Source organism: Canis aureus, chromosome 21, assembly GCF_053574225.1.
Source record: "Canis aureus isolate CA01 chromosome 21, VMU_Caureus_v.1.0, whole genome shotgun sequence".
NCBI lineage: Eukaryota > Metazoa > Chordata > Mammalia > Carnivora > Canidae > Canis > Canis aureus.
In genome coordinates this window covers 45,095,456-45,119,611 of record NC_135631.1, presented here as the reverse complement: position 1 = coordinate 45,119,611, position 24,156 = coordinate 45,095,456, and the positions used below count along the sequence as shown (strand labels likewise).

The following is a 24,156-nucleotide window of genomic DNA, read 5'->3' as shown; positions in this document are numbered from 1 at the left end:
TTTTTCTTGTTAGGAGATCTCTTTTGGGGATACTATTGCATTGTTTCTTTTTGATACAAAGAGATGATCATTTCTTACTTTGCACATCCCTTACTTAGGGATGTAGTCTTTAGGAAATGTAGTTTTTAGGAAATGTAGCCACTAGATATACTCAAAATCCCTTTGAAAACTGTGGATATTGACCAGGAAAGAACATGAAGGAAATTCCTGGGGATGGAACCATTTTCTCTCTGAATAGGGGTGTGGATTACATGTGTGTACCCATTTGTCAGCAGTCACTAAACTACACTTAAATGATGTTTGCATTACCCAGGATTTAAATTATACCTCAGTTTTAAAAGTCTTAAAATGAATCACCTTTGAGTATAGTTTTCTAATGTGAAGATGCTGAAAATTCCATTTTGTTCTTATTCATAGGATTTGTGAGCCTCTAAATAGTATGCAAAATGTGTAAACGTGCCTAATAACAGGTTTTTCTGGAGAGAAGAGCTATAATCTCCATAATATTCTCAAGGAGACTTCTGAGCTTTCTCTTCCCAAAATAAAGTCACTACTTTAGAGATTAAGGCTGTCTTCCCATGCCCCACATTTTGTCTTTCTCTTGATGATACACTTACCAAGATAGAGTAGTTTCTGCGTCAAAGTCTCTACCGCAATAAAATTAGAGATCAGTAACAACGATAATAGCTTTAACAGCTCTAAATATTTAAAAAATTTCAAAATATACTTCTGAATAATCTAGATCAAACAAATCACAGTGTAAATTAAAAAAAAATACTTCCTAGTGATCATCGAGTTCTAAGTTTTCAGCCTAAGAAAATAAAAAAATGATCACATTAAGTCCAAAACACACAGAAGAAAGAAATAATAAAAATAAATTCACAAATGAATGCACTAAAAAGATACACAATGGAGAAAATGAGTAAGTCAGGAAGTTAGTTCTTTGAAAGGATTAATAAAATTGTTAAAACCTCAGATACACTCTTCAAGGCAAAAAGTAGCAAAACATTAATTACCAGTATCAGGCAAAAGTGTCTACATATCTCAAAATCATTAAAAACTCCATCATATAAACTCACATTTTTTTTTGCATTAACTGTAAGTTGTTTTAAAGACATTAAGAGCAAAAAAAGCTAGTCTTATGTCTACCAACCTGTTTATCATTTCCTGGACTCTTCCTGGTTCTTCCTATAGATCTGAAGTTTCTATCTGGTCTCATGTCCTTTCTATGTGAAAAATTTTTCTTTCTATTTTTTTTTAAATACTATTCTTCAGAGTGCTTTGGCTTTTTCCCTTTTTTTTTTTTTTTAAAGATTTTATTTTTCAGTAATTTCTATACTCCGCGTGGGGCTTGAACTCACAATGCTGAGATCAAGAATCCCAGGCTCTGAGCCGGCCAGGCACCCCTGCCTGAAAAATTTTCTTTACTAATTCCTACAGTGCTTATCTGCTGGCAATAAATACTCTCAGCTTCTGTTTACCGAAAATGTCTTTATTCACCTTCATTTTTAAAAAGATTTTATTTATTTATTTGAGAGAGAGAGAGAGAGAGAGAGAGAGAGAGAGAGAGAAAGAGAGAGAGAGCACGAGCAGGGGGAGTGGCAGAGGGAGAGGGAGAAGCAGACTCCCTGCTCAGCAGGGCTCAATCCCAGGACCCTAGGATCATGACCTGAGCCAAAGCCAGGTCCCCACCCAGGCTCCTCATTCATCTTCATTTTTAAAGATATTTTCCCAAGACAAAGAATTCTGAGTTGACTTTTTTCTTTCAACTCTTTAAAGATGTTTTTCCATTGTTTTCTGTTTTCTGCTCAGCTGCTATTTGTTTAACATTGTTTCTGGGTATCCACTGTGACTTTGTTCCTGACTAATTTTAAGAATTTTTCTGTATCGTGGCACCTGGGTGGCTCAGTGAGCCTTCAGCCCAGGGTGTGATCCTGGAGTCCTGGGATCGAGTCCCACATCGGGCTCCCTGCAGGGAGCCTGCTTCTCCCTCTGCCTGTGTCTCTGCCTCTCTCTCTCTCTTTGTGTGTGTGTGTGTGTGTGTCTCTCATGAATAAATAAAATCTTAAAAAAAATTCTCTATATGTTTGATTTTCATCAGTTCAACGTAATGTGCTTAGATCTTGGGGCTTTTTTTTTTTTTGTATTTTCATGCTTGGGGGTTCACTGAAGTGCTTAGATTTGTAACCTGATCTTTTCCATTAATTTGGAAGACTTTCAGCTCATATTTCTTAAATTCTGTGCTGGCTCATTCTTTCTCCTCTTTTTTTTTCTTTTTTCTCCCCCCCCGAAGACCCCGCCCCCTCTCTCTTTCTCCTCTTTTAATGATTCCCTAATTACATACCTGTTGGACTCATTGATGTCAACGACGGTTCTTTTATTGTTCAATGTTTATTTCTTTTTGGATCATTTCTTCTGATTTGTCCTCAATTGCAGTGACAACTTTTTTCTGGTTGTGGAAAGCTTATCCAGCGACTTTTTCATTTTGGATGCTATGCTTACACAATTCTATAACGATAATGTAGGTTTTTTCTTTATTTAGTTGCCATTTCTTTCCTGAGATTTCCCATCTATTCTTTCACTATTGCCATCTTTTGGTGGCAGGTACTTGTACATATTTGTAATAGCCGCGTTAATTTCTTACCGCTAATCCCAAAAAACTAGCCCATCTCAGCGCACATTTACATCAGTTGCCTTTTATCTGAGGGGGCTATGTTCCTCTTTATTCTCATATCTATAGTAATTTTTTGTTATGAATAACGGACGCATTGTAGAGTCTGGATTCTATTTTCTATCTCTGAAGCTTGCCCCCGCCCCCGTAGGAGACATGGAAATTACTAGATAGTTAGCTTGAATCTGTGGAGCTTTTGTTTTATACTTTGTTAGGGTGATTCTGCTTCAATTTTGCCTTGACTTTTAAGATGAGTTCTTAGTCCTGAGACATCTTTTACTTCCGAAAACGGCAGCCCTTCTGGGATTTTAGTAGAAATCCTGAAGCCTCCTAACTTGGTGGGACTCAGACTCTGGACTCCGCCTCCCCTCCATGGGCAGGGCTTAAATTTCTTCATAGCTTTCCGGCCTTTCTCCCAGACTCCTTGGGGGAGCTCCTGTATATTCACAGACTATGGGAGAAGCTCAGGATTTTAGGGAAGTTTCGCATATTTGGGAACCTACCTTTGTACATCTCTTCTTTTCGGGGTATCCCTATCCCCCTTAAAAATACAGGGGAAGCCCTCCACTCCTCCTTTGAATGCCCTGCATCACAGAGACTAAGGATAATCCTCAGGAGGAAAGCCTTATTAGCTCGGATCTCACCCAGTACAATTTCCTACTTTGGGGATTAAATATTCTCCAGTTTTTGCTGGCTTTGGGTCACTGCTGGTGCCTTCAAATAGTTGTTATATATATCAATTCTATTACTTGTAACAATCCCATTGTATAAACTTTAGATTATATATTTTACGTCATTTCCATATATAAATAGTTGCATATATGCATACATACATGCATATGTATAAATATAGAGATACGTATAAATATATATTCTAGTGTTAGTAATAGTTCTGTGCAGAAGCATTTATCTGATACAAGCTATTTTGCCACTGCCAGAACTGTAAATCTTTCTTCTACCACATATTTTAAGCAGTTCAAATCTAATTTTCCCTATTTGCCTCAGCTAGGGATTGATCTTGGCCAGTCCTTTTCACTTTACTATATAAATTGTATTTCAGAATATACATGTTAGAATGTATCTTGATTCTGAGTTTGTGCCAGTTCTTAACTTACTTTCTTTATTGAAACCATTTTAAATGCATGACTCGACTCCAGCAGATTTTTCACTCATTGTAAATAAAGTCGAATGCAGACACTTGTGGGGGAAAATATGGCCTTTTAGATGCTTGCTGAAGGTTCAGAAAAAATTTAGTTATCATCTTTTACTTTAAGTATAGCTTCGCCCTTCACAAATATAACATCATAATTTTAAAGAGGACACTCTTCCTCCTAGCTAGGATCATTATCAGTCATTTTATTGAGTCATCTTTTTCTTTTTTTTTTTCCACTTTCAAAAATTGGCCTGTCTAAATGCTTATATTGCTTGTCTATATAACAGCATCAATTTATAGTCTCAGATTACATCAAGAGGGAATGTATTCAGCTTCTTTATTTAATTTTGGAGACCTCATTTTATCTGATGTACTTGAATTCTGTTGGGAATTGCTTCAGATTAAATCTGGCCATCCCTCATCCTAAGTGGGATCTCTTTCATGTATTGGTTAACATAATAAAGACAAGTCATTTCCCACTAGTTTTGCATTATACGGTCTGTATGTTTTGTGCTGCTCCTTCCACTCACGTTTTCCATCTAGGCTCTGCTTATCTGCAAGAGGCCAAGGGCAAATACCAGCCTCCATTCTATGGCTTCATTTCTATGATGATGCTCCTATAAGATAGACCAACGTTTATAAGGAATAATTTATAAAGTGTATATAAAGAATATATGATGTTTCCAGCAAGAGTATCATGACAACATACTGCCTTGTAGTTCATATAAACTTGAAAAATGGGATATTATAAATGCAACAACATACACAATGGCAAGAGCAGGTACCCAGATCTAGCAGTTATTATTTGCTGTGCTTTGGGTGTGGTGGTTTATTTGGGTCACATGATGTGAGCTGGGGGCACAGAGTACTTTCTTATAAGCAAGTGGTTTGGGATGGAATATGAGACCTTCCAATGGCTTTGTCTGCACTATATTCTGACCTGGGTCCTTAAGTCACTTCTTCACTATGACCCACAGGATAGGGAGCGTTCTTGGGCGTGACATATTTTCAAATGGTTAGCATTCTAATCCTTTTCCTTAAGAACTCATTTCATAATCCAGTTAATGAGCTGTACTTTACACAAAATTATACTATTTGTATTAATGTTCAGTTAGCTTGCCCAGATTCAAATGTTTATTGTTATTTATCTTTTTTTCACCTAACAACTTCTTTGGGACAAGCCTTCCCACTGACCTGTCCCAGCACATTGGTTTATATATCATGTAATATACTGGTGCAGGATCACAACACTAAATTATTTTGTTAACTGTTGGCAATGCAGATTTTCCCAGTAGTTCCTTGGACCTTGAAAGCTCTCTCTTTGTCTTGCAGGATGCGGGCTGGCTGGTAGGAGTGAAGGAATCAGACTGGCTTCAGTACAGAGACCTTGCCACCTACAAAGGCCTCTTTCCAGAGAACTTCACCCGACGCCTGGATTAGGGCCAAAAACATATTGTAGAAGGAGCCTGGTTATTGAGTGTTTAATCCTTCCTGAAAACCCGAAGAGTTCACTTTTGCTATTACACTTTTAATGATTTACAGGCTGGTGCCAGACAAAGCTTGGAAAGATAGATCAATGGAGCATGTGTGCAAAAAAAAAAAAAAAAAAAAAAAGAGAAAAAAAGTAAATTACAGAAAACTCACTGGTTCCCACGTTATCTGTAACAGGTTTATTTGTGCTTTGTCCAAGCTGTGGAGACTCTTGTACTTGATCCCCTCCCACAAGTTCTAAAGTAGCTTTCTCCAGACCAGAACCTTAATTTCTCTGCCCCGATTGTATGGTCCTGAGTGGCTGCCCTGCGGAAGACGTGATGAATTATCCTGTAGTACGAGATTATCTGCTGCCCCTGCACAGGTGTGAGCACGTGCGCTCTCCCTCTTTCGAGTTTACTGTGTTGACTAAACTGCTGCACACGTTTTCAGTGTTCTTTTCCAACACCTCTCTCCATGTATATGGACACCCAGTGACACATGCTCGTTCCCATTGCTCCTGGATCTATGTGTATGCACAGTGCTACATATGCATAGCAGCTTCCTCTCGTCCCATTGTAGCTCTTTGCCTCTGGAGTCTCATTGATACATGCATCGCTCTTGCTCTGTCTGGCATTACAGTTCCAGTTTTGCCTCTGGGCAAAACCAGCCATCCCATTGCCAAAACAGTTGACAGTATCTGTGTTTTGTAAAGTGCATTTTTCAGGATGCAATGACCAATAGCATGTCAGGGCTGCTGTCCCTTTGGCAAAAGCAGAGCCTCGCTGTGTAGGTCCAGCTGCTGTGGCTGGAGGTAAGCTAGGTGGGATGAGCAGCTATGTAGTGTTAACAAACTTCTGCCTTTCTACGATTGGCTGGTTCATGGGGCGTAAAAAAATCCACCCCCAGAGAACACTATTAAAAAAAAAAAAAAAGCTCCTATTTCCAACTCTTTATGCAACTCATCTTCACAGATTGTCCTAAAATAAGATAGGTGATGTATGCTGTATCCACAAATCATCTGTAACAGTTATGTTTTCAGTGCTGTGTCATTCCAAATAAACCTTTGGTAATCTCCAGCAATTACCCTAATTCCTTCTGCGGAGTCGTTTGTCTTGGAAAGCTTGGTCCAGTCGGATGCACGACTTGAAACAGTGTACGTTGGAGTTGTTATTTGTGCAGAAATACGCTTGTTCCTCTGGGTTATGCTCCATAACCCGCCTCCCTTCCCCGAAACCCATCCTTCCAGTCATTGCTGGTCACTCGGCGGGCCCAGCTGCCCAGCAATCACTACAGCACAAATAACAGCTGTGGACGGAGGCCCCTGGTAGGTGCCGGCTATGACCGTCTGTGTATCACCGAAAATCTGATGGCCTTCATAATCAGCAGTTTCCTCTCCCACCAGCTCATTTTTTTTGGTCACTTTTCTTTCTGACATGTGTATGCTTGCAGGTAACGCCGAAACAATTAGATCACCTGGAATAGAAAACTCAATGCACTGGACCACTGTTTGTAGAAGAGAATTTTTTTTTTTAAGATTTTTATTTATTTGTCAGAGAGAGAGCAGAAGCAGGGGGAGCAGCAGAAGGACAGGGAGACCCCCCCGCTGAGCAGGGAGCCTGACACTGGGCTCAACCCCAGGACCCTGGGATCGTGACCTGAGCAAAAGCAGAAGCTTAACCAGCTGAGCCACCCAGGTGTCCCCTAGAGGAGAATTCTTAAAACAATATCTTTCTTTCAATTTACTCTCTTCTGCCGGTATAATCCTGTACACAATGTAACCTGGTCAAGAATGGGCATTATTAGACTTTTGAACTTGATATGTGTTTCAGACTTGTGGTGCCAGTTCTCCTGGTGGATTCCTGACTTTCAGGTTTCTTAATAGGGAAATAGCTGTTATCAACCCAGTATTTTTCCAGGGGCCAATTGATAGGGAAGTTGGATCATCATGAATGCTACTTTAGTGCAAGAAAACAACAAGCAGGACCTGGGGCATAGCTAGTAATTCAATAAATAAATTGCATCAATGTAAGACTGATAGTAGGAAGCTGCGCCTGCCGTTGGAGGGCGTGGGAGAGGTTAACGATGAGACTGAATTTTCAGTTCTTGTCATAAAATGCACCTGATGTTCTTGAAACACAATTGCTGCCTCTCCTGGAACAGCTACTCTGAAATCCCTCTCATACTCCCCCTCCCCACCCCAGGCCCCTCGTGGTTCTCCAGGTGAGCAGGTGGCAGGACACAGCTCCTTAGATAGGTCCCGCCCACACGTGTAACATTCCTAGATGGTATTAAGCCCTTCCTAAATGGCAGGTGCTTCAGTAGTCATTCAGAGCCCTTGAAAAATATTTTAACACCAAATAAAAGTTACCAGATGATTTGTTTTAGGAATTCTCTAGATCCTGGATTTTCCAAAGCTCTGAAAATAAAGAGGAGGAGGGGGGTGGATGATAGGAAAGAGGCCTTCTCCAGAAATGTCCACATACATGGTGTGAATTTGCTTTTCCACTCAGTGGATTTTCTAGGGGACATGTGGCTACTAGTGTGGAAGTTCTTTCCGTTTCTGTCTCTCAGTTACTTCTGACTCAAGTCCTGAGGTCACCAAACCATCGTAGGCGCATCCCCGGGTCCTGTTGGTGAATCCGTAGCAATGTTTTATTCCAAATGGCCTTGACCCAGCAAGTCCTACCCACGCCCGCTCTTTGTGTTTTCAGATTTCTCTTTCAAACCCAGTGGCACGTGGACCTTCGAACTGTTCCAAGACCCTTCAAAAAAAAAAAAAATCACATGAAGCAAGCCTGTGGTTTTTATTAAACAGACAGCTAGCTGGCACTCCCAGCAATACCATGAAGAGAATCTTGACTTATATCTGAGTGGTGCTTATAATTGCCAAGCAGGCCCTCTCTTAATCTGGATTTTTAACAGTCCCTCCGCACAACTGGAGCCCTGGGCTCCGTGCACCATGCTGTCACACTGCTGTCACCTCGGCCTCCTGCTCCTGACAGTGCGGCGACAGCATCAGAGGGAAAGCTGCTGAGAGATCAGAGAGGGACAGAGGGCTGCGCTCAGCGATGATGCCGCCCGAGTCACCTGGAAGCCTTCCACTGGAGCTGGTGTGCCTTCCTGCGGCCCCACGGATCTTTCCAGAAGAGTCCGAGCTACCTTCAGTGTTCACCGGGAGCCCAGCTGCATAGCTCCTAACCATCACCAGCCCGACCCCGGAGATGAACATCACGCACCCGCCCCCCTCGCAAGGTGGTACAGCCACCGTCTTCCTGGGTCTCTGATAGACGGAGTCGGGCACCTGGTGGCTTCGTGGGGAACACAGTGACCGATATTCTCTCTGCAGACTTGGAAAGCCCACAGCTCTGGGGTTCTGTCCATCCTTGACCCTGGCCTGAGACGGACCTACTGTCTCCTCATCCAGCACGGGGCACCCCTGGGGATGGCCCTGGCGGCTCAGGGGCAGCAGCCCTGGGGGCGCACAGCAAGGGTGATCCCACGTCCATAAAAGCCACACACAGTGTCTGGGGTAAGCTAGTAGTCCGTCCAAACAGTTTGCGACTCCGCTGATAGCCTGTTCTAGGACTGCTTCGTGGTAGCATGTGTTGACTGTTGCAGCTTAAATGCTCATTGAGACACAACCCTTCAATGGATGCAAACTGAGCCAGGTACCCTGAAGCTCTTTCAAAGGACATCTAGACTTTTCTCTGTTTCCTAGAATCCGGCACATTCCTAGTCACCCGGGAGCTCAGGTCCAACACTCAGGTGGCCTCATGCTTGTAGGTCAGGTCAGCGTTGTGTGTTTACCCTCCCCAGCATCAGCCAAGGAGGGGCTGCTCTTCGCTCCAGAGGAACACTTGTTAATGCGTTGGAAAGCCACAGAAAGTGGCTCAAGCAGGGGTGCCTTGGCCAAGGACACTGCCGCCTGGCAGATGGCCTCATGCCCTCCCTGCTCTGGGGACAGATACCATTAAACTCTGTGTCCGGTTCTCTGTTCTGCAGAAACCTACCAGTGACCACCAAGTGATTTTTGTGGCATCGGATGATGCCATCAAACCTTTTCAAACCCTAAGCCCAAGAAAGTATTCTCCTGTTTTCCTGTTCTCTGGTTGTTCCCTCTCTGTCACCTTTGCTAACTTGTCTTGCTTCTCTAGTGGGTGTTGGAAAGGGGCGTTGGGTGGGACTGCATTACCCCCAATCTCTTTGTGTGTGTGCCAGCTGTCTGGAAATGTTTCCTTTGGAGTGTGCGGTCGTGGCTTCCAAGCCCACATGTGCATTTATTCATTAAACAGTTGGCAATCTCTTGCTCAGTGTCCTTTACTGCACACGGGACCACATCACTGAGACCACTTGCATCAGTGAACTTCCTTCAAGACACCAGCACAGCGAACCCCTGAGGGCCCACCTTTCTTCTATGTCCTGTGCCTGCAAACGTGGGCGCTCCCTCCTGTGCTTTATTTTCCAGAGGACAGACCCCTGCCCATGTCCCTTCCATCATAGTTGTGACCTTGCACTGTAATCCCTGCGACCTGATCTGGGAGTGATCCTCATCCCTCCAAGGAACACCCTGATTCTTGCCCCCTCGACCTCACTGCTTCCCCTCTTCCCAGTTTGTCCACAGTCCCCAAACTAGTTTACAAACCCTGATGTCAGAGTGGGGTCATTGTCCTCCTCTCTGTCTGTCTCTCTCTCATACACGCATTGCACTAATCCCCAGGCCTCCTCTTGGCTTTCACCGCCCTCTACCTCTTGGCCAGTACTCATCCTCTGCTTCCATCAGACGAGTCTCCACGCTGTGCCCTGCTGGCCTCCCACCACACCTCTACCCCCTGCACACCCTGGGGCAGCCCCCCTTCCCTCTGGTCCCTCCTCCCTGACCAAGCCTTGCCATCAACTGGTTCCTCTGCCCACACCCATTCAACTCTCTGCATTCCGTGTGAACATGATGGAAGATCCCCTTCACTCCATCCTCTGTTAACTGACAAAGTCTCCTCTGACCTTCCCTGGGTTCTGGATCTGCTCCAGGGACTTGCTGTTCCAGTGGCCCGAGCCAATAAAGGAGACACCGAGATGTCGCTGCTCAGAGACATGCAGACACACTAATCCCAGGGTCAGCACAGACCAAAACTGGACACCGAACATCACAAGAAATGACAGACTGCTTTTGTGATATTGGAGAGGGAAAAGCTTTCTTAAACAAAACAAAACATATGTAGAATATGCGGCTGAAAAAAAGTTTGACTACAAAATTGAGAAATCCTATTTAATAAAAGTACTTTAGGGGATCCCTGGGTGGCTTAGCGGTTTAGCGCCTGCCTTTGGCCCAGGGCGCGATCCTGGAGACCCGGGATAGAATCCCACGTCGGGCTCCCTACATGGAGCCTGCTTCTCCCTCTGCCTGTGTCTCTGCCTCTCTGTGTGACTATCATAAAAAAAATAAAATAAAATAAAAATAAAAGGACTTTAAATAAAGTTTGGACAGATGATAGAGGAGCCAAGGATATTCATAACACCCAAAAGTTACACAGAATAGAGATCTAGAAGACATAAATTCATTCAACAAGAAATTAAAAGCAGTAATTACTATGATCTCAATTAATTTTAATGATCTGATGCTTATTTCATTCATCTTCATTTGTATTTATAATACTAATGAATTACTGTTAACAGTAAATATAATAGTAACTGACAATCTTCATTTGCCGGACACCCTCCTTACTGTTCTGCATGTAGTGCATTATTTAATCTTCATAAACCTATGAGGTAGTTGCTGATTTTCCTTTCTGCAGATGAGGAGCTGAGAAACAGCGGTGTGAGCACGGACTCCAGGGCTCACAGCCAGGACGGGGGTGCCCGGGAACAGCGCAGGTGGCCTGGCTCTGCTGGATGCTGGAGCCTCTGCGAACCAGCCTCCCCTTGGCGGCACCTAAAGGACACGGATAAGCTGGTCTCTGAGGGAGAACCTTCATGGACACCAGGTATGAAGAGAGCCCCTCAGCTACCTCGTCATCAGACAGGTGCCCATCACCTCAAACCACCTGACCCTGTGTGGTCGCCCTCAGGTTGGTGAAACATTAAACGTCAGGTGACAGCACAGGCAGTGTTTATACAGAACATGCATGTGTATTTCCAGGACCAGGAACTGGGGGGATCAGATTCCCAGGGAAATGATGACACCCAGCAGCAGAGCCTCGAGGGGTGGGGGACAGCCTTGCTGTGACAGCCAGTCTGGGCAGCAGTACAAGTGCCCGTCACTGTCGGGGGATGAATCAGTGCCCTGGCTGCAATAGTGGTACAAGGAGCAGCACAGGGGAGCAGTGGACTGTGGGGACAGACTCATGGACAGACATGGGCTGACAGGGATGCTAGGCCATTTATATACACGTAAATGTGCACTCTTCACGGGCAAATCTCTACAGTTTTCACAGGTACAGAGGACACCAAACATAACACAACCCTCTCATTTGAGGCTGGGGACAAAAGAAATCAGCAAGGAGAAGCCATTTACCTAAAATTACCAAGCACTCTGAGTCCACAGGTGGTAAAACAGGTTTCCTACATTGTATTTCCTCCGGGGCTCTCCCCCTGCGCACCCCCCCCCCCCCCCCCCCCGCCTTTGCAGTCCTTTGCAGTCCTTTGCAGTAACAGACACCACTTCCCTGGGCTCCACCCTAGAGGACTGTCCCTGTAGGACCTGCCTGCAGCGCCCAGCAGGGGGGGCCGGAAGACAGAGGAAGGAGCAAGCCCACTACTGTAGCTTTTAACCCAGAATCTCAGTACTGAAGACAGGACCACAATTCGCATTCAAAGCAACAGCCCAGTGAGGATAAAATTAATCCCTGAATCACAAACATCCACGCAGGTTACGTAGGGCACAGGCCTCAGAGCCTGGCAGACCGGAAGTTCTCCGTGTGTCTTTCCTAGCTGGGCAATCTCAGGTGGGTGACTCCACTGCCCTAAGCCTCTGTCTCATCTGCAGAATGGGATGAATGACACCTGCTTGAGGCTTGCAGGGAGGGAATCGGTGTGTACAGCGTGTGACACTCAATAGAGTGCATTTGTTATTATTTAATGGATGGTTTCTGTTACAACCTTTAAAATTAACCTCTCAAAAAAGGCAAGCAACTCTTAATTCACAAGTGCTGGAGGAATCTTTCCTATATTCTGGTTCCAGCACCGTTACCTGAACGATGGCTCCTCAACAACAGCTTCTGCTCCTTGCTCCTGGCAAGTGAGAGAGATTCCTGAGTTCTGCAAGCTGTCTGAAACTTTCCTCATGGCCCCTTTGTCTTTAGAGGTTAAAAGAAATTCTATCTCTCCGTCTCTCTCTCCACACACACACACACACACACACACATTGAAATCTATGTCTATGGAATGGATGTGTCATGGGTGGGTGGGTTTTGGACTTTATTAGAGTTGAGTTTGAATCAAGGCTTCATTACTTACATTACTTTGAGCAAATGAAAAGTTTTAAGATTCCAAATTGCTGATGTATCAAATGTGGTTCTTATAACCATGTTTGTGCGTTATTATAAGGAACAAATGGTTAACGAATCACATTGTATGTGAGTTCACAAAAAATATTTATTTACAAAGGAATAAACTTGACCCATCCCAGGCCCATGGTGGAGGATGTCTCCAGAGTGAGCATTATTATTCCCATTCACAGTGACTTTCCCAAGGACACACATCCTCCAAGGGGCAGGGCTTGGACTGGAGCTGTCATTCTGTCCTTGTTGATGCAATAAATCCTCAGGGAGTTAAGAGGTATCATTCGGCCTCCAGGGCTCCCCTTTGGCAGCTCCATATGAGAACGACTTCTCCCCTCAGCGCACCACTGATCAGACCACATTGCTGGGTGCTCAGCGGGCTGGGCCCCCAGGCTGGACCCATGACTGGTCAATCCACGAGGCCAGCAGGTCTGGGAGGCTGGCAGACATGGGGACTAGGTCTGAACCAGCTGTTCCCTGCAGGCTGTGAGCACCTGGCAGCCTTGGAACCTGTGGGAGAGGCAGGCAGGGTGTGAAACTCTGGCTGAGGTTTCTGGGCTCCCCTCGACTCTTCTGGAAACTGTCCTGGCCCAGCCCTGCCACTGCCTTAGCAGGGGATGGGGCTGCTGTCTGGGAAGCTGGTGGGGGGGAGCTTGAGCAGCAAGGGGCCTGGGAGCATGAACTGGGCCCTAGTCTGGCTTCCTCTCTCCTCCACTGTCAACAACTATCTAGTCTGGTCTTTTGAGTGGTGATTTGCATCGAGTCAGGTTCTCATCCATGTGTCAGCCCAGACCTGCAGGAAAATTCTGTTCCCTAACAATTTCCTTTCACCTTCTATGCAAAGAATACACTATGTACTTCAGTTTTATTGACACTATTATAACAATATTCTAAAACACACACATGATAAAATATCTCATATATATATGCGTTATATATATATGTCAAACATATAGCACCTTCTAGGCTTTTGTCCTCGTGTTCAAGGGAGGTACGTGTCCTCACAAAACTCATTAAGCACACTACTGACTTCTTCACTCTGGTCACAAAACAACAGAGAGAGAGAGCGAGAGCCCCATTTAGAGGTTATGAAATCATAGGACATCCTCATAATTCATGATAAGTAGACTATTTCTCCTATTATTACTAGGTAGCTTGTCATGGCCAACTGAAATAGAAATATAAGCACTAGTGTGTATGTGATGACTTTGTCCCCAGGGCAGCAATGCTGATGAAAGTTCTTCTATCACCACCATCGTCGTTCTGGTATCTTGTCATGGGGCAGGTGCGATCATCAGGAGAAGCTGAAGGAGTAAATGTACATCGTGAGCTTGCACCCATCCTGCCACCATAGGGAGCACAGACCCACAGGCCTGTGTCCTACAGGCCCCAGGAGACCAGACAAGAGGACCAGAGAGAAGAAAGGGACGATGGACACAAGAGGCTCATGTGAGGAGAGCGCTGAGAGCAACAGAATGTGGTCATCAGAAGCCAGAGAAATGACTCAGATGGAATAACATAGACTTTACAGTAGGTGCTGTGAGCAGGGAAAGAGGTGGAGGGATAGGGATAGAAGGTAACGGAGAAAAGAGAGATGGAAATAAAGGAACCAGGTAGTAGAGATGGACAGACAGACGTAGGGAGACGGGAGTACAGAGACAGATGGGGGCGGGGGGAGAGAAAGAGAGAGAGAGAGAGAGGGAGATGGGGGAGCCAGAGGGGAGAGAGAGAGAAATAAAGCAGGACAAGGAGACCCAGCTGGAACGGGAGATGGAGAGACAAGGACACAGAGGGAAGGATGGCAATAGACGTGAGACAGAGAGGAGTGTGGACACAACCGTGGGGACAGAGGGCCTGAGGGGGGAAAACAGGGGGAGAGGGATGTGGGGGGGGGGCCAGCAGGAGCAGCACCAGAGCCAGGGCAGGAGCTGGGAGCCCCTGGTGACCCTTGTCTGCACCCAGGATCTCCTTGGGGGTGCACAGGGGTGATTTCCTCATTCTCGACTTCTCTCTAACCTCTCCTGCACTCAGGGTGGTAATAATTCCCTCGAGAAGAGCTGCCATTGGTAAGGCCCGTGCTAGCCTGGGACATGGTCCACGTGGGGACAGACAGGAAGGTGGTCGGTTCCTTTATGACTGTGTGATTTCTCTTTGCCTTTGTTTCTCAGCTGAGCCCTGGGACTTGGGGTAGGAAGTGGTGTTTGATACCACAACACAGACTCCAGGACTGCTCATACTTCTGGATTATTATTGCTTTCTCATTTTTTTTTTTGCTTTCTCATTTTTTTTCCAATGGCTCTACAAAGGGAGTATATTTTAGAGAAATGGATTCAAATGATAGGTCACAAGGGTTCTACTACACATTAAATATTATACATTTGCATTTTCACTTACACTGACATCTTGCCGCCTAACGCTATCAACATGAATTTTAAAATATAAGTATACACAAATTATAATCACCACTAACAACAATAGGCCCCGAGCACGAAATTTAAGATTTATTCTCCCCATCTCCGCACACTGTCTCTAGGGCACCCCGTGCTCCATGAATAAAGTCTAGTGCTAACAGTGCACACTTCCTGGTGCCATAGCTTTGTGTGTTCTTTAACATTCTGGTGCAGGAGATTTCTCTTGTCACTTGTTTGTTTAAGAATTTTCTTTCCACTCTAGTGTGATGCTGCTTTTATGCTTTCTTAACTCTGAAACCATGAGACTTCTGGCCGAGCAAGGATTTCCTGGGACTCCAAGACAGTGAGGTTGCCTGGGATAGTCTGCTCTCGGAGCTGCTCCTGGGGCAGCCTCCTGTCCCCTGCACAGGGGTCCCTGAGCACAGGACAGTCAGCCAGAGTCCCTGCCCTTCCTCACTTCCAGCTTCTGTGGTGACACTTGATATTTGTACTTTGTGATCATAGCCATTCTAACAGGTGTGAGGGGATATCTCATTGTGGATTTGATTTGCATTTCCCTGCATTTCAGATAAACAACAAATAATTTTGTAGTTTATGTCCAAATACCACATAGCACTTTGGACTTGTTTTTTTTTCCATGGAACCTGGCAATCCTATGTGAGGCTGCCTTCTTCCTTGAGGAGCAAAAGACATTACCTAGCAAATTAATTTTCTAGGAGCACACACATCCACTCACACACACATACACATCTTTATACTTTTGAGGAGAGTCGATTATAGGCCAACACAATTATTTTTAATTTCTTCTAATAAAACTGATTCAATTATTATCAGATTTGCTCAGCTATTTAAAAAAGTCCAACATGAGGGATGTCCAAAAAGCCTGACTAATCATCATCTGTTGACTGAGTACTAAGATGTGCCTCACCAGAATATTATTTTCAGGGAACACAAAAATAAAGTTAATGCTTCAAAAGGGACCTGACTCCATATCTGATACCTGCTGGGTGCTCTGCATGTAGTGACTGAGCTTGAAATGCCAGGTCTACCTGATGAGAGAGGCACACAGTAGAGAGGAGGGGTGGGGGTTCTAATCCAGCCTCAGCTACTCATGGTCCTGTCATACTGAATGAGTCACCTGCATTTGGGGAGCTGTTTTCTCATTTTTAAAGATAAGAATTAATAATGCTTCTGGAATGGGGGCTTTTGTTTTCATCCTGAAGTGTCTTAGATTCTGTGATTCTCTAGAGAAGTGTGAATGTGCAGGATGCTACCTATGACTTGGTTTTTAAAATGGGAGTGCTAAGGGCACCTGGTGGCTCAGTCAGAGAAGTGTCTGACTCTTGATTTTGGCTCAGGTCATGATCTCGGTTTTGTTGGGATCCAGCTCCATTTCAGGATCTGTGCTCACCAGGGAGTCTGCTTGAGATTCTCTTCCTCTCCCTCTGCCCCTCTTCCCACTCTCTCTCTCTCTTCAATCAATCAATCAATCAATCAATCAATCAATCTTTAAAAAAGAAGAAAAAATGGAGGTACTGATCTAACAAAAGAGAAACTTTTTTTAAAAAAATATTTTATTTATTCATTCATGAGAGACACAGAGAGGGAGAGAGGCCAAGACATGGGCAGAGGGAGAAGCAGGCTCCATGCAGGGAGCCCAATGTGGGACTCGATCCCGGGACCCCAGGATCACGACATGAGCTGAAGGCAGACGCTTTAACTGCTGAGCAACCCAGGCATCCCAAGAGAAAAATTTTTAAGAAAAAAAAATGTGTATTCAATACAAAGTGTTATAAACACATAAATTAAAGATAAAAGAAAGAATAGTTTATTCACAGTCTTCTCATCAAAATATATCAATGACTTTCCTCTTTTGGATTTTCCGGGCTTATCCAGTTTATTAGGAGTTGACGTTACATGTACATTCAATTTATTCTCTGTGACCTAGTGAAGAAGTCAAACTGCATTAGATCTCAGAGTCATGGTCAGAAGGGAGCGGTCCCAGGTCCGGGAAAGCAGGTGAGAGAGAGAGAGAGAGAGAAAGAGAGAGAGCATGCTTGTTCATGGAGAGGGGGGTGCAGAGGAAGAGGGAAAGACAGACTCCTGGCTGAGCAGGGGGTCAATGAGGAGCCCTATTCCAAGATCCCGAGATCCTGACATGAGCTAAAAGCAGCTGCTTAATTAACTGGAGCCACTCATGTGCCCCATGATTTCCCTGTTCTGAATAGGGTTTCAGATATGCAACCCCAGCCAATCAACCTAAGTCAAATACTCTCTCCTCATTCCCTGACTGACCTGCTGGCTTTCTGAGGAAATCCCTGACCTCCCAGCTCATCCTGCCTGTTCCCTCTGGGCTGCTTCTAAGGCTCTACAAAACTCCCTGTTGCCCTGAATCCCTGGGGCAGAGTGCTCCACCGTTGTGAGGCCTGAACTCCAAATCCATGGATTGTTCTCCTTTGAGCAAAGGACACCACACGCTACACACTAAATGGTTTTACTTCTGGCATTTGACAAACCCAGGAGAGTATTTGGCTGGAGGTTGGACACAGATTAAGGTGGGTCATGGCCAACAGGTGTTGAGCCTTTAATGTCAACAGTGTTTGAAGACAAATGGAAACAGTAATTGAGAGAAACAGAGTTTTGAAGGCTGACAACATAAAAAAAATATTTCCATAAAACAATAGAGGGTTGTGGATTATCCCCTAATTAATAAGATTCTCTTATTGGTAGAAATCTAGAAAAAAAGAAAACAAAGATTTTACCCAATTTCTCACCATCCACATTGCTCACCTCCTATATTGAGGTGAGTTTTATACACTTTCTACTTGTTTTATTGTGCAGATGTCACTCCCATTGTCACTCTCTTTTCCATATAATGTTTTAGCACAGCTGCCTTAGACACCTGCTGGGGCTGGTAGTAGGTGTGAAGGACCCTAAACTCCCTGCCCTAGTCAAGTCTCCTTCCTGGCCATCCCCACAGCTTTCTCTCTCCAGGCTGACAGGTTACATTAGCATAATTAATTACCTTACAACCAGGAGGCCCTGGTGTACTTGGGTTAATAGAAAAGGAACTTTCATTTCAGCTGGAAGTCAACGCTACCTTTACTTCTCAAAGCTCCATTTCAGATGCATTCCTCAGCTGACCCTTCCTGAGGCCCTGCCTTTACCATTTCTGAGCATCTGACCCTGGAACTGTAGCACCTGTGCCCCTGGCTCAATGCAGGTGTCTTCCTTTGGCCACACACACGCACACACACCTGATTTTCCAAAACTGGAATATTTTCTATGATCGTACACTATGAGGCCCCTAGAAAACATCTATTGCAACCAGCCCCATTTTGATGTAAAACAACAATCCCGAACATTTCTTGAGCATTTTCTATGCATCTGGGACAGATGTATGCTTTGCTCACATTCCCTGATTACTCTGCGTGCCACCTTTCGACATCTGAGGAAAAGGAGGAGAAACATCCTGCCCAAGACTACACAGCTATCATGTTATGTTAGGGCATTTAAATCTTCTTTAAAAAAAAAGATTTTATTTATTCATAAGAGACACAGAGAGAGGCAGAGACACAGGCAGAGGAAGAAGCAGGCTCCATGCAGGGAGCCCAACGTGGGACTCGATCCCTGGTCTCCAGGATCAGGCCCTCGGGTAAAGGCAGCGCTAAACCGCTGAGCCACCCAGGCTTGCCCACATTGAAATCTTCTAATGAGATCTCTGGGAGAAATGCTCCAATGCTAGCTCAGGGGGGCAGCTGTCTTTTCAGCAGGGATCTCTGCTCCGTGCTCATCCCTGCCTCCCAAACAGGCTGCACACCCATTCCTCAAGCAGGTTGATGCAATCAACCCTGGGTTACACCTGGGGCACTCTGCCTGCCATGTGTCCCTGCGTGCTACTCCCTATGGGATTATGGGACCAGATTCCCTGGACCTTTATTTTCTCCTCTGTAAAATGAAGAAAGGGCCCAACTTTGGAGAGGTCACCTCTGAACACTGGGATCAGGATAGTTTTTTTTCTAAGTCATTTCCATATTCCCTCAATTGTCTCAATGAAAACTTGTATTGCTTTTGAATTTTATTTTAAATTTTATTTTTAGAAGAATTCACATTTTAATATTAAAAATTGCTGGATATTACTGAAGACTTAGACACCACTCATGAAATCTGATGGTTAGAAAGGCTTGTACCTGGCTCTGTTTTGACCACTATTTCTCTCCTCTTCTTTTTTTTTTTATAAAGATTTTATTTATTTATTTATTCATGAGAGAGAGAGAGAGAGAGAGGCAGAGGGAGAAGCAGGCTCCATGCAGAGAGCCCGATGTAGGACTCGATCCCGGGTCTCCAGGATCACACCCTGGGCCAAAGGCGGCGCTAAACCTCTGAGCCACCCGGGCTACCCTCTCTCCTCTTCTCAAATAACTTTGGCTTCTTTTACGAAACAAAATCTAGTTTTCTCTCCGGATTCCAAGTGACTGCATCTGCCAAGTTAGATACAAAGTTCATGCTTGATGAGCTCAGAGAAGCTTCTGGGTCAGAGTGTGTCTTTCCCCCTGTATAGAACAGATACCAAGTACTACAGCAAGTGGCACAAATAGTCTTCTTATTAATACTGTACTGTGACTTCCTTGCTTTCTTTGCATTTCTTTTGTCCACATGCAGATGCAGGAATGAGATCATCTTGTGCAGAATTTAACACATTGCTCCACACTAACTGAATTTCCTTTAGCAAGGTGGTTTGGCACTTCTATTGCCTGAAAATGTGATTTGTACAGTTCATGGAAGGTTGCTAAAAATCAGCCTCATGTGATCTTCATCTGGAGACTGAGAAAAAAACAGATTTTCAAATAGAGCTCTGTGTGTCCCCTATTTTGGGGGATGGGGTGGATTTTCCTCCCAAAGGACAAGAGTGGATGCTGACAGCACAAATGTTGGATTCTGCAAAAGCTTCTGTTCTTCACCCCTCCCAGGATTGACATTACACATTTATCCACCCTGCTCTGTGCCTCAGGAGACTAACCACTATGGATTCCACTAATGGGCATCTTTGCTCTGATTACCATTGAATGTTGGCCAATGGAAGTTAGAGTTCAAAGAACCATGATGGTGTCACCTGATAAAATCATTCCTTTTTGGGCATCAGATTTCCAAGCCTGTGGATCCAGGGCCTGGGAGAAAATAATTCTTCTAGTGAATTAATTGGTATAAAAGTGAATGGCCACTCCCACCTGCACCTCTTGGTTCCTGAGCATATACCTCTGGCTCTGGGGTAGATGGCTTTATGTATTGGCTCCGGGGAATGATGCAGATCATCTGTCAGGAAGAGAACCCTGAGCTCCTTCTGTGTCCCCTTCCCAGTCTCGGGCTGATGCTTCATTGACTGCTTCCAAATAGCAACCAAAGAATAAGGAAAACCATCCATGCAGTCTTAATTCTCAGGGCAAGGTAAAGAAAGGTAGACAGTCCATCTGGAGATGCAAAAGAGTGAATTCAAGCAGACATTAAAATAAATGGGTTATATTTGCCCATGAATAAGGAAAACTGTATGGAGACTTGGGAGAAATTTTTATCTAGTTCATTTCATGTCACGTTCCACAAAAGCACCAAGGTCCCATCTCAAACACAATAGAATTTACTCTGTTCCTTCAGTAACAACATGGGAAATTGGAAAAGTATTGAGAGATTGTTATTAAATGCTGTTCTTTTCTAATTGATGAATTTAACAGAGAGGAACATGTAATTTATTTATAATGCTTTTGTTCTTCAGTTAAATCAGGGATTCCCAGATATTTGTCAAGTTATTAGGTAAGTCATCAATACCTAAGTAGAATAAAATAAAGAGACCTATGAGTAGATACATGATTGTAGTGCTTTATGAACCAATATTGTGATGAACCCAATTCTGCCTCCTCGATATTCTTTAATACAATAAAGAAGTATGCATTAGTGAAACAACCCCAGCTCTTACTAAATGACACTAGGGAAATGCCTGCCACTTTCATAATGTCAACTAAAATCCAGCCTCTCAATTATAATTGATCTATCTTTTCTGTTCTTCCTTAATCTATGTTCTTACCACCTATGAGTCAATATTTAACTGTATCAATCACAGGCTGAAGATTCCTAGTTACTCTCATTCTTTTGCCTTTATTTTTTTAATTTCTAAGTTGGAGTTACAGAGTGATTAGCAAAAATCTGCAGTTTTATTCTGAAAGTGCTAGAATTAGCATTTGTAGTCCATGGGTCAACAGATTTCCTTAATTCCTTTTCTTTGGGCAGTTGAAGAAAAATAATTAGTTTATATGTATAGAACTGAATGTGCAGTCATTCTCTCAAAGAGCTCAGATTCAAGTTGAAAATAAATAAATATAATGTAAGATTCTGATAAGAATATAATACCTATTTTAGAATGAGAACTCCTTATATACTAAGCACTATATTAAGCACTTTATATACTTCATGTTGTGTTATGCCCCTGTATCGGTGGAAAGAAGAAAGAGTCTGATGGCTTCCAATTATACCTCCACAGATGTTAATCTAATCATATTCCCAAATGCCTAGTTCAACTTAATTCCTTATTGGAATGAATAAAATGGAATTCATATGCATTCAGCTCCATTGGCTGCCAGATAATGAGCAAGATGTTGTGTGTCCAGAAACACATGATCATCATAAAAATCCTGCAGATAAACCTATTTCATGAAAGAAAGAATTGAAAGAAAATTTTAAAAAAAGAAAGAAAGAATTGAAACTTAGAAAGGAACAGAAATGTTGCCGTTTCAGTTGAACTATTGGGCCACTTTAAATATCCTTATGTTTGTTAACAAGAATATACTCTGTCATTTGTGGGCAAATATGGATTGTCCCAGACCTGCTCCCCAGCCCAGCAGAGCCCAGTCAGGACAGTATGAGTCACCACTCAAGAAACGATGGCTACAGCGTCATAGTGGGCACACATCTGGAAGAGCTTACTTTCTGGACAGTCTGCCCCAGGACCCTTCCTGCTAGTAGAGTGGTAAAGGCTAAAAAATCACATATCTTTTCTGTTTTGTGAACTTGCTTTAGCGGAAAGTATCATAGGTCAACTGCAAGGAGAGCACGCAAAATCCCATAGCTGGACTTGAAATGGACGGAGGGCAGGCACATGACTGAGGTCATAGACATGACTGTGAGGGCCAGGTGTGGCGCCAAATGAAGGAAGATGAACACAGGTGCTGCTGGTATATAAGTGCTCCCAAGCAGGACCTTTGTCTCTGGTGTCTGTGACTTTGCCTGGGTCTGCACATGCCTTGTCTCTAGTGCAACCTCCATACACACTTGCTGAATTGATGTGTGAATAAATGAATCTCAGGAAGCAAAGCAAATTCAGAGTAATGAGTCCTAAAATTTGAAATATTCTAGAGCTTCAGGAAGGAGTAATACACACACATATATTATTATGATATAATGGTACATAATATATATTATACTATAATAAGTATATACAGAAGAAATACAGTATCTGGTTTAAGAACATGGTTTCCAGATCTAGAACCTCTGGTGCAAATTACTATTTTGCCATGTATGTCAGACCTTTGATAAAACGTCTGGAGTGTCAAAAGCCTCCATTTTCGTATCTGAAGGATGAGGACAATAATAAAAGCACCCACTCAGTAGGCTTTGTGAAGATTAAATGAGATAATGGAACCAATGTGTTTGTAGCACAGTGCTTGCTGTGTAGAATGACTGCAATATTGTGAGCCATTTATGTTATATGAAATGAAGAAAATAAAATATCTATTTTCTGAAGGTGTTCAAAATTATAAGTAAATGATAAATTCTGCCTTTGTTTTCTTCTCTGTTTGATCTAATTAATGAAGAGGAAGCACTTTTTTCCAGGAATGTGTCTGAAGTGGTCATTTATCTCCCTGCTTGGCTCCAGCATCTGAAACCTTCGTCTACGTCTGGGGAGTTCTTCATCTTATAAGTCGTAGTGAAAGAATGAATTCATTCCCACTATAGGAAGGAAAAATGTCAGATACTGTTTCTCAGCTTTCCTTGAGCTAAAGTCAAGTGGAAAGTGTGGGCTCCCCCACAACTGCCACCTCTTCAAACACACACACAGAGGATCTGGATGGAAATGCCTGGCAGCAATGGTGGAGCAGGGGACCTCCCTCCAGAGTGATAGTAAGTAGATGCCCCTTCTCTGTCTTCTCATCATCCTCATTCCCAGGAGGAAACTTCTTGCAGAGGAAGAGCCAGTCCTCTTAGTCATAGGACATCGGCACTGGTCTACTGTCCTCCACCTCAACATTCAACTGTCCACTGTGGATCACTTCAGAAATGGTATTTATTGGAAAACAGAGCGAATAGGGCAACTGTCTCAGAAGGAAAAATGAGCCCTCCTGGCTTTTTCCGCTCTCTTTTCCACAGGAAGTACCCCAGTTGGAGTTCGCATCAGTTCCAAGTGGTATGTGACAGAGCCACACATGAGTTTTAGGGAGAACTGCTTTGTTTTAATACATGCAAATACTTAGAGAAAACTATATAGAAATCATTAAAGGCAAGCAAAAAAGCTTCGCTTAAGAAAGGATGGAAGAAAAGAAGAATGTGGAAAAATCAATGCAGACAAATAAAATATCAATAATATGTTACTGATTTTCCAGGTTACTACTTCAAAATGGTCACCAAAGCATTTTCACAATGCGAGTGGGGCAAGGAAAAATGGTTGACAGCATGGGAAGGTTAAATTTAAGACATGATAGTAGTAATAATAATATGTAATTATTCTCAAAAAATTCCTATATTCCAGAACCTGTGCTAGTGGTTACAATAAAACTGAAATAGTCTCAGCATTTAATGTGCATTAATTTCCGAGATAGAATTATTATCACATCTGCTTTCAGGTGAGGATTTCGAGACAGGAAGAGATTAAGAAATTTGCAGCAGTTCAGACAGCTCCTGAGCAACAGAGAT

At 43.6% G+C, this 24,156-nt stretch overlaps 1 protein-coding gene and 1 long non-coding RNA gene across 8 annotated transcripts in view; one reads left to right on the top strand and one right to left on the bottom strand.

The window, feature by feature from the left end:
- Positions 1-6,386, top strand: part of AMPH (amphiphysin) — a 212,028-nt gene extending 205,642 nt beyond the window's left edge. For all 4 annotated transcript variants that reach the window (XM_077864094.1, XM_077864092.1, XM_077864093.1 and 1 more), the window contains one exon: positions 5,157-6,386. In XM_077864094.1, coding sequence (XP_077720220.1) covers positions 5,157-5,264 — 108 coding nt within the window. In that variant the 3' untranslated portion in view covers positions 5,265-6,386. The remainder of the gene's footprint in view (positions 1-5,156) is intronic.
- A 6,484-nt stretch (positions 6,387-12,870) lies between these two features.
- Positions 12,871-24,156, bottom strand: part of LOC144293020 (uncharacterized) — a 75,372-nt gene continuing 64,086 nt past the window's right edge. For 3 of the 4 annotated variants that reach the window (XR_013360460.1, XR_013360459.1, XR_013360461.1), the window contains 2 exons: positions 13,750-13,829; positions 12,871-13,300 (listed from right to left, as the gene is read on the bottom strand). This is a non-coding gene — a long non-coding RNA (uncharacterized LOC144293020). Of the gene's footprint in view, positions 13,301-13,749; positions 13,830-13,979; positions 14,095-24,156 lie in introns of all 4 variants that reach the window. The other variant, XR_013360462.1, reaches the window with a different exon arrangement.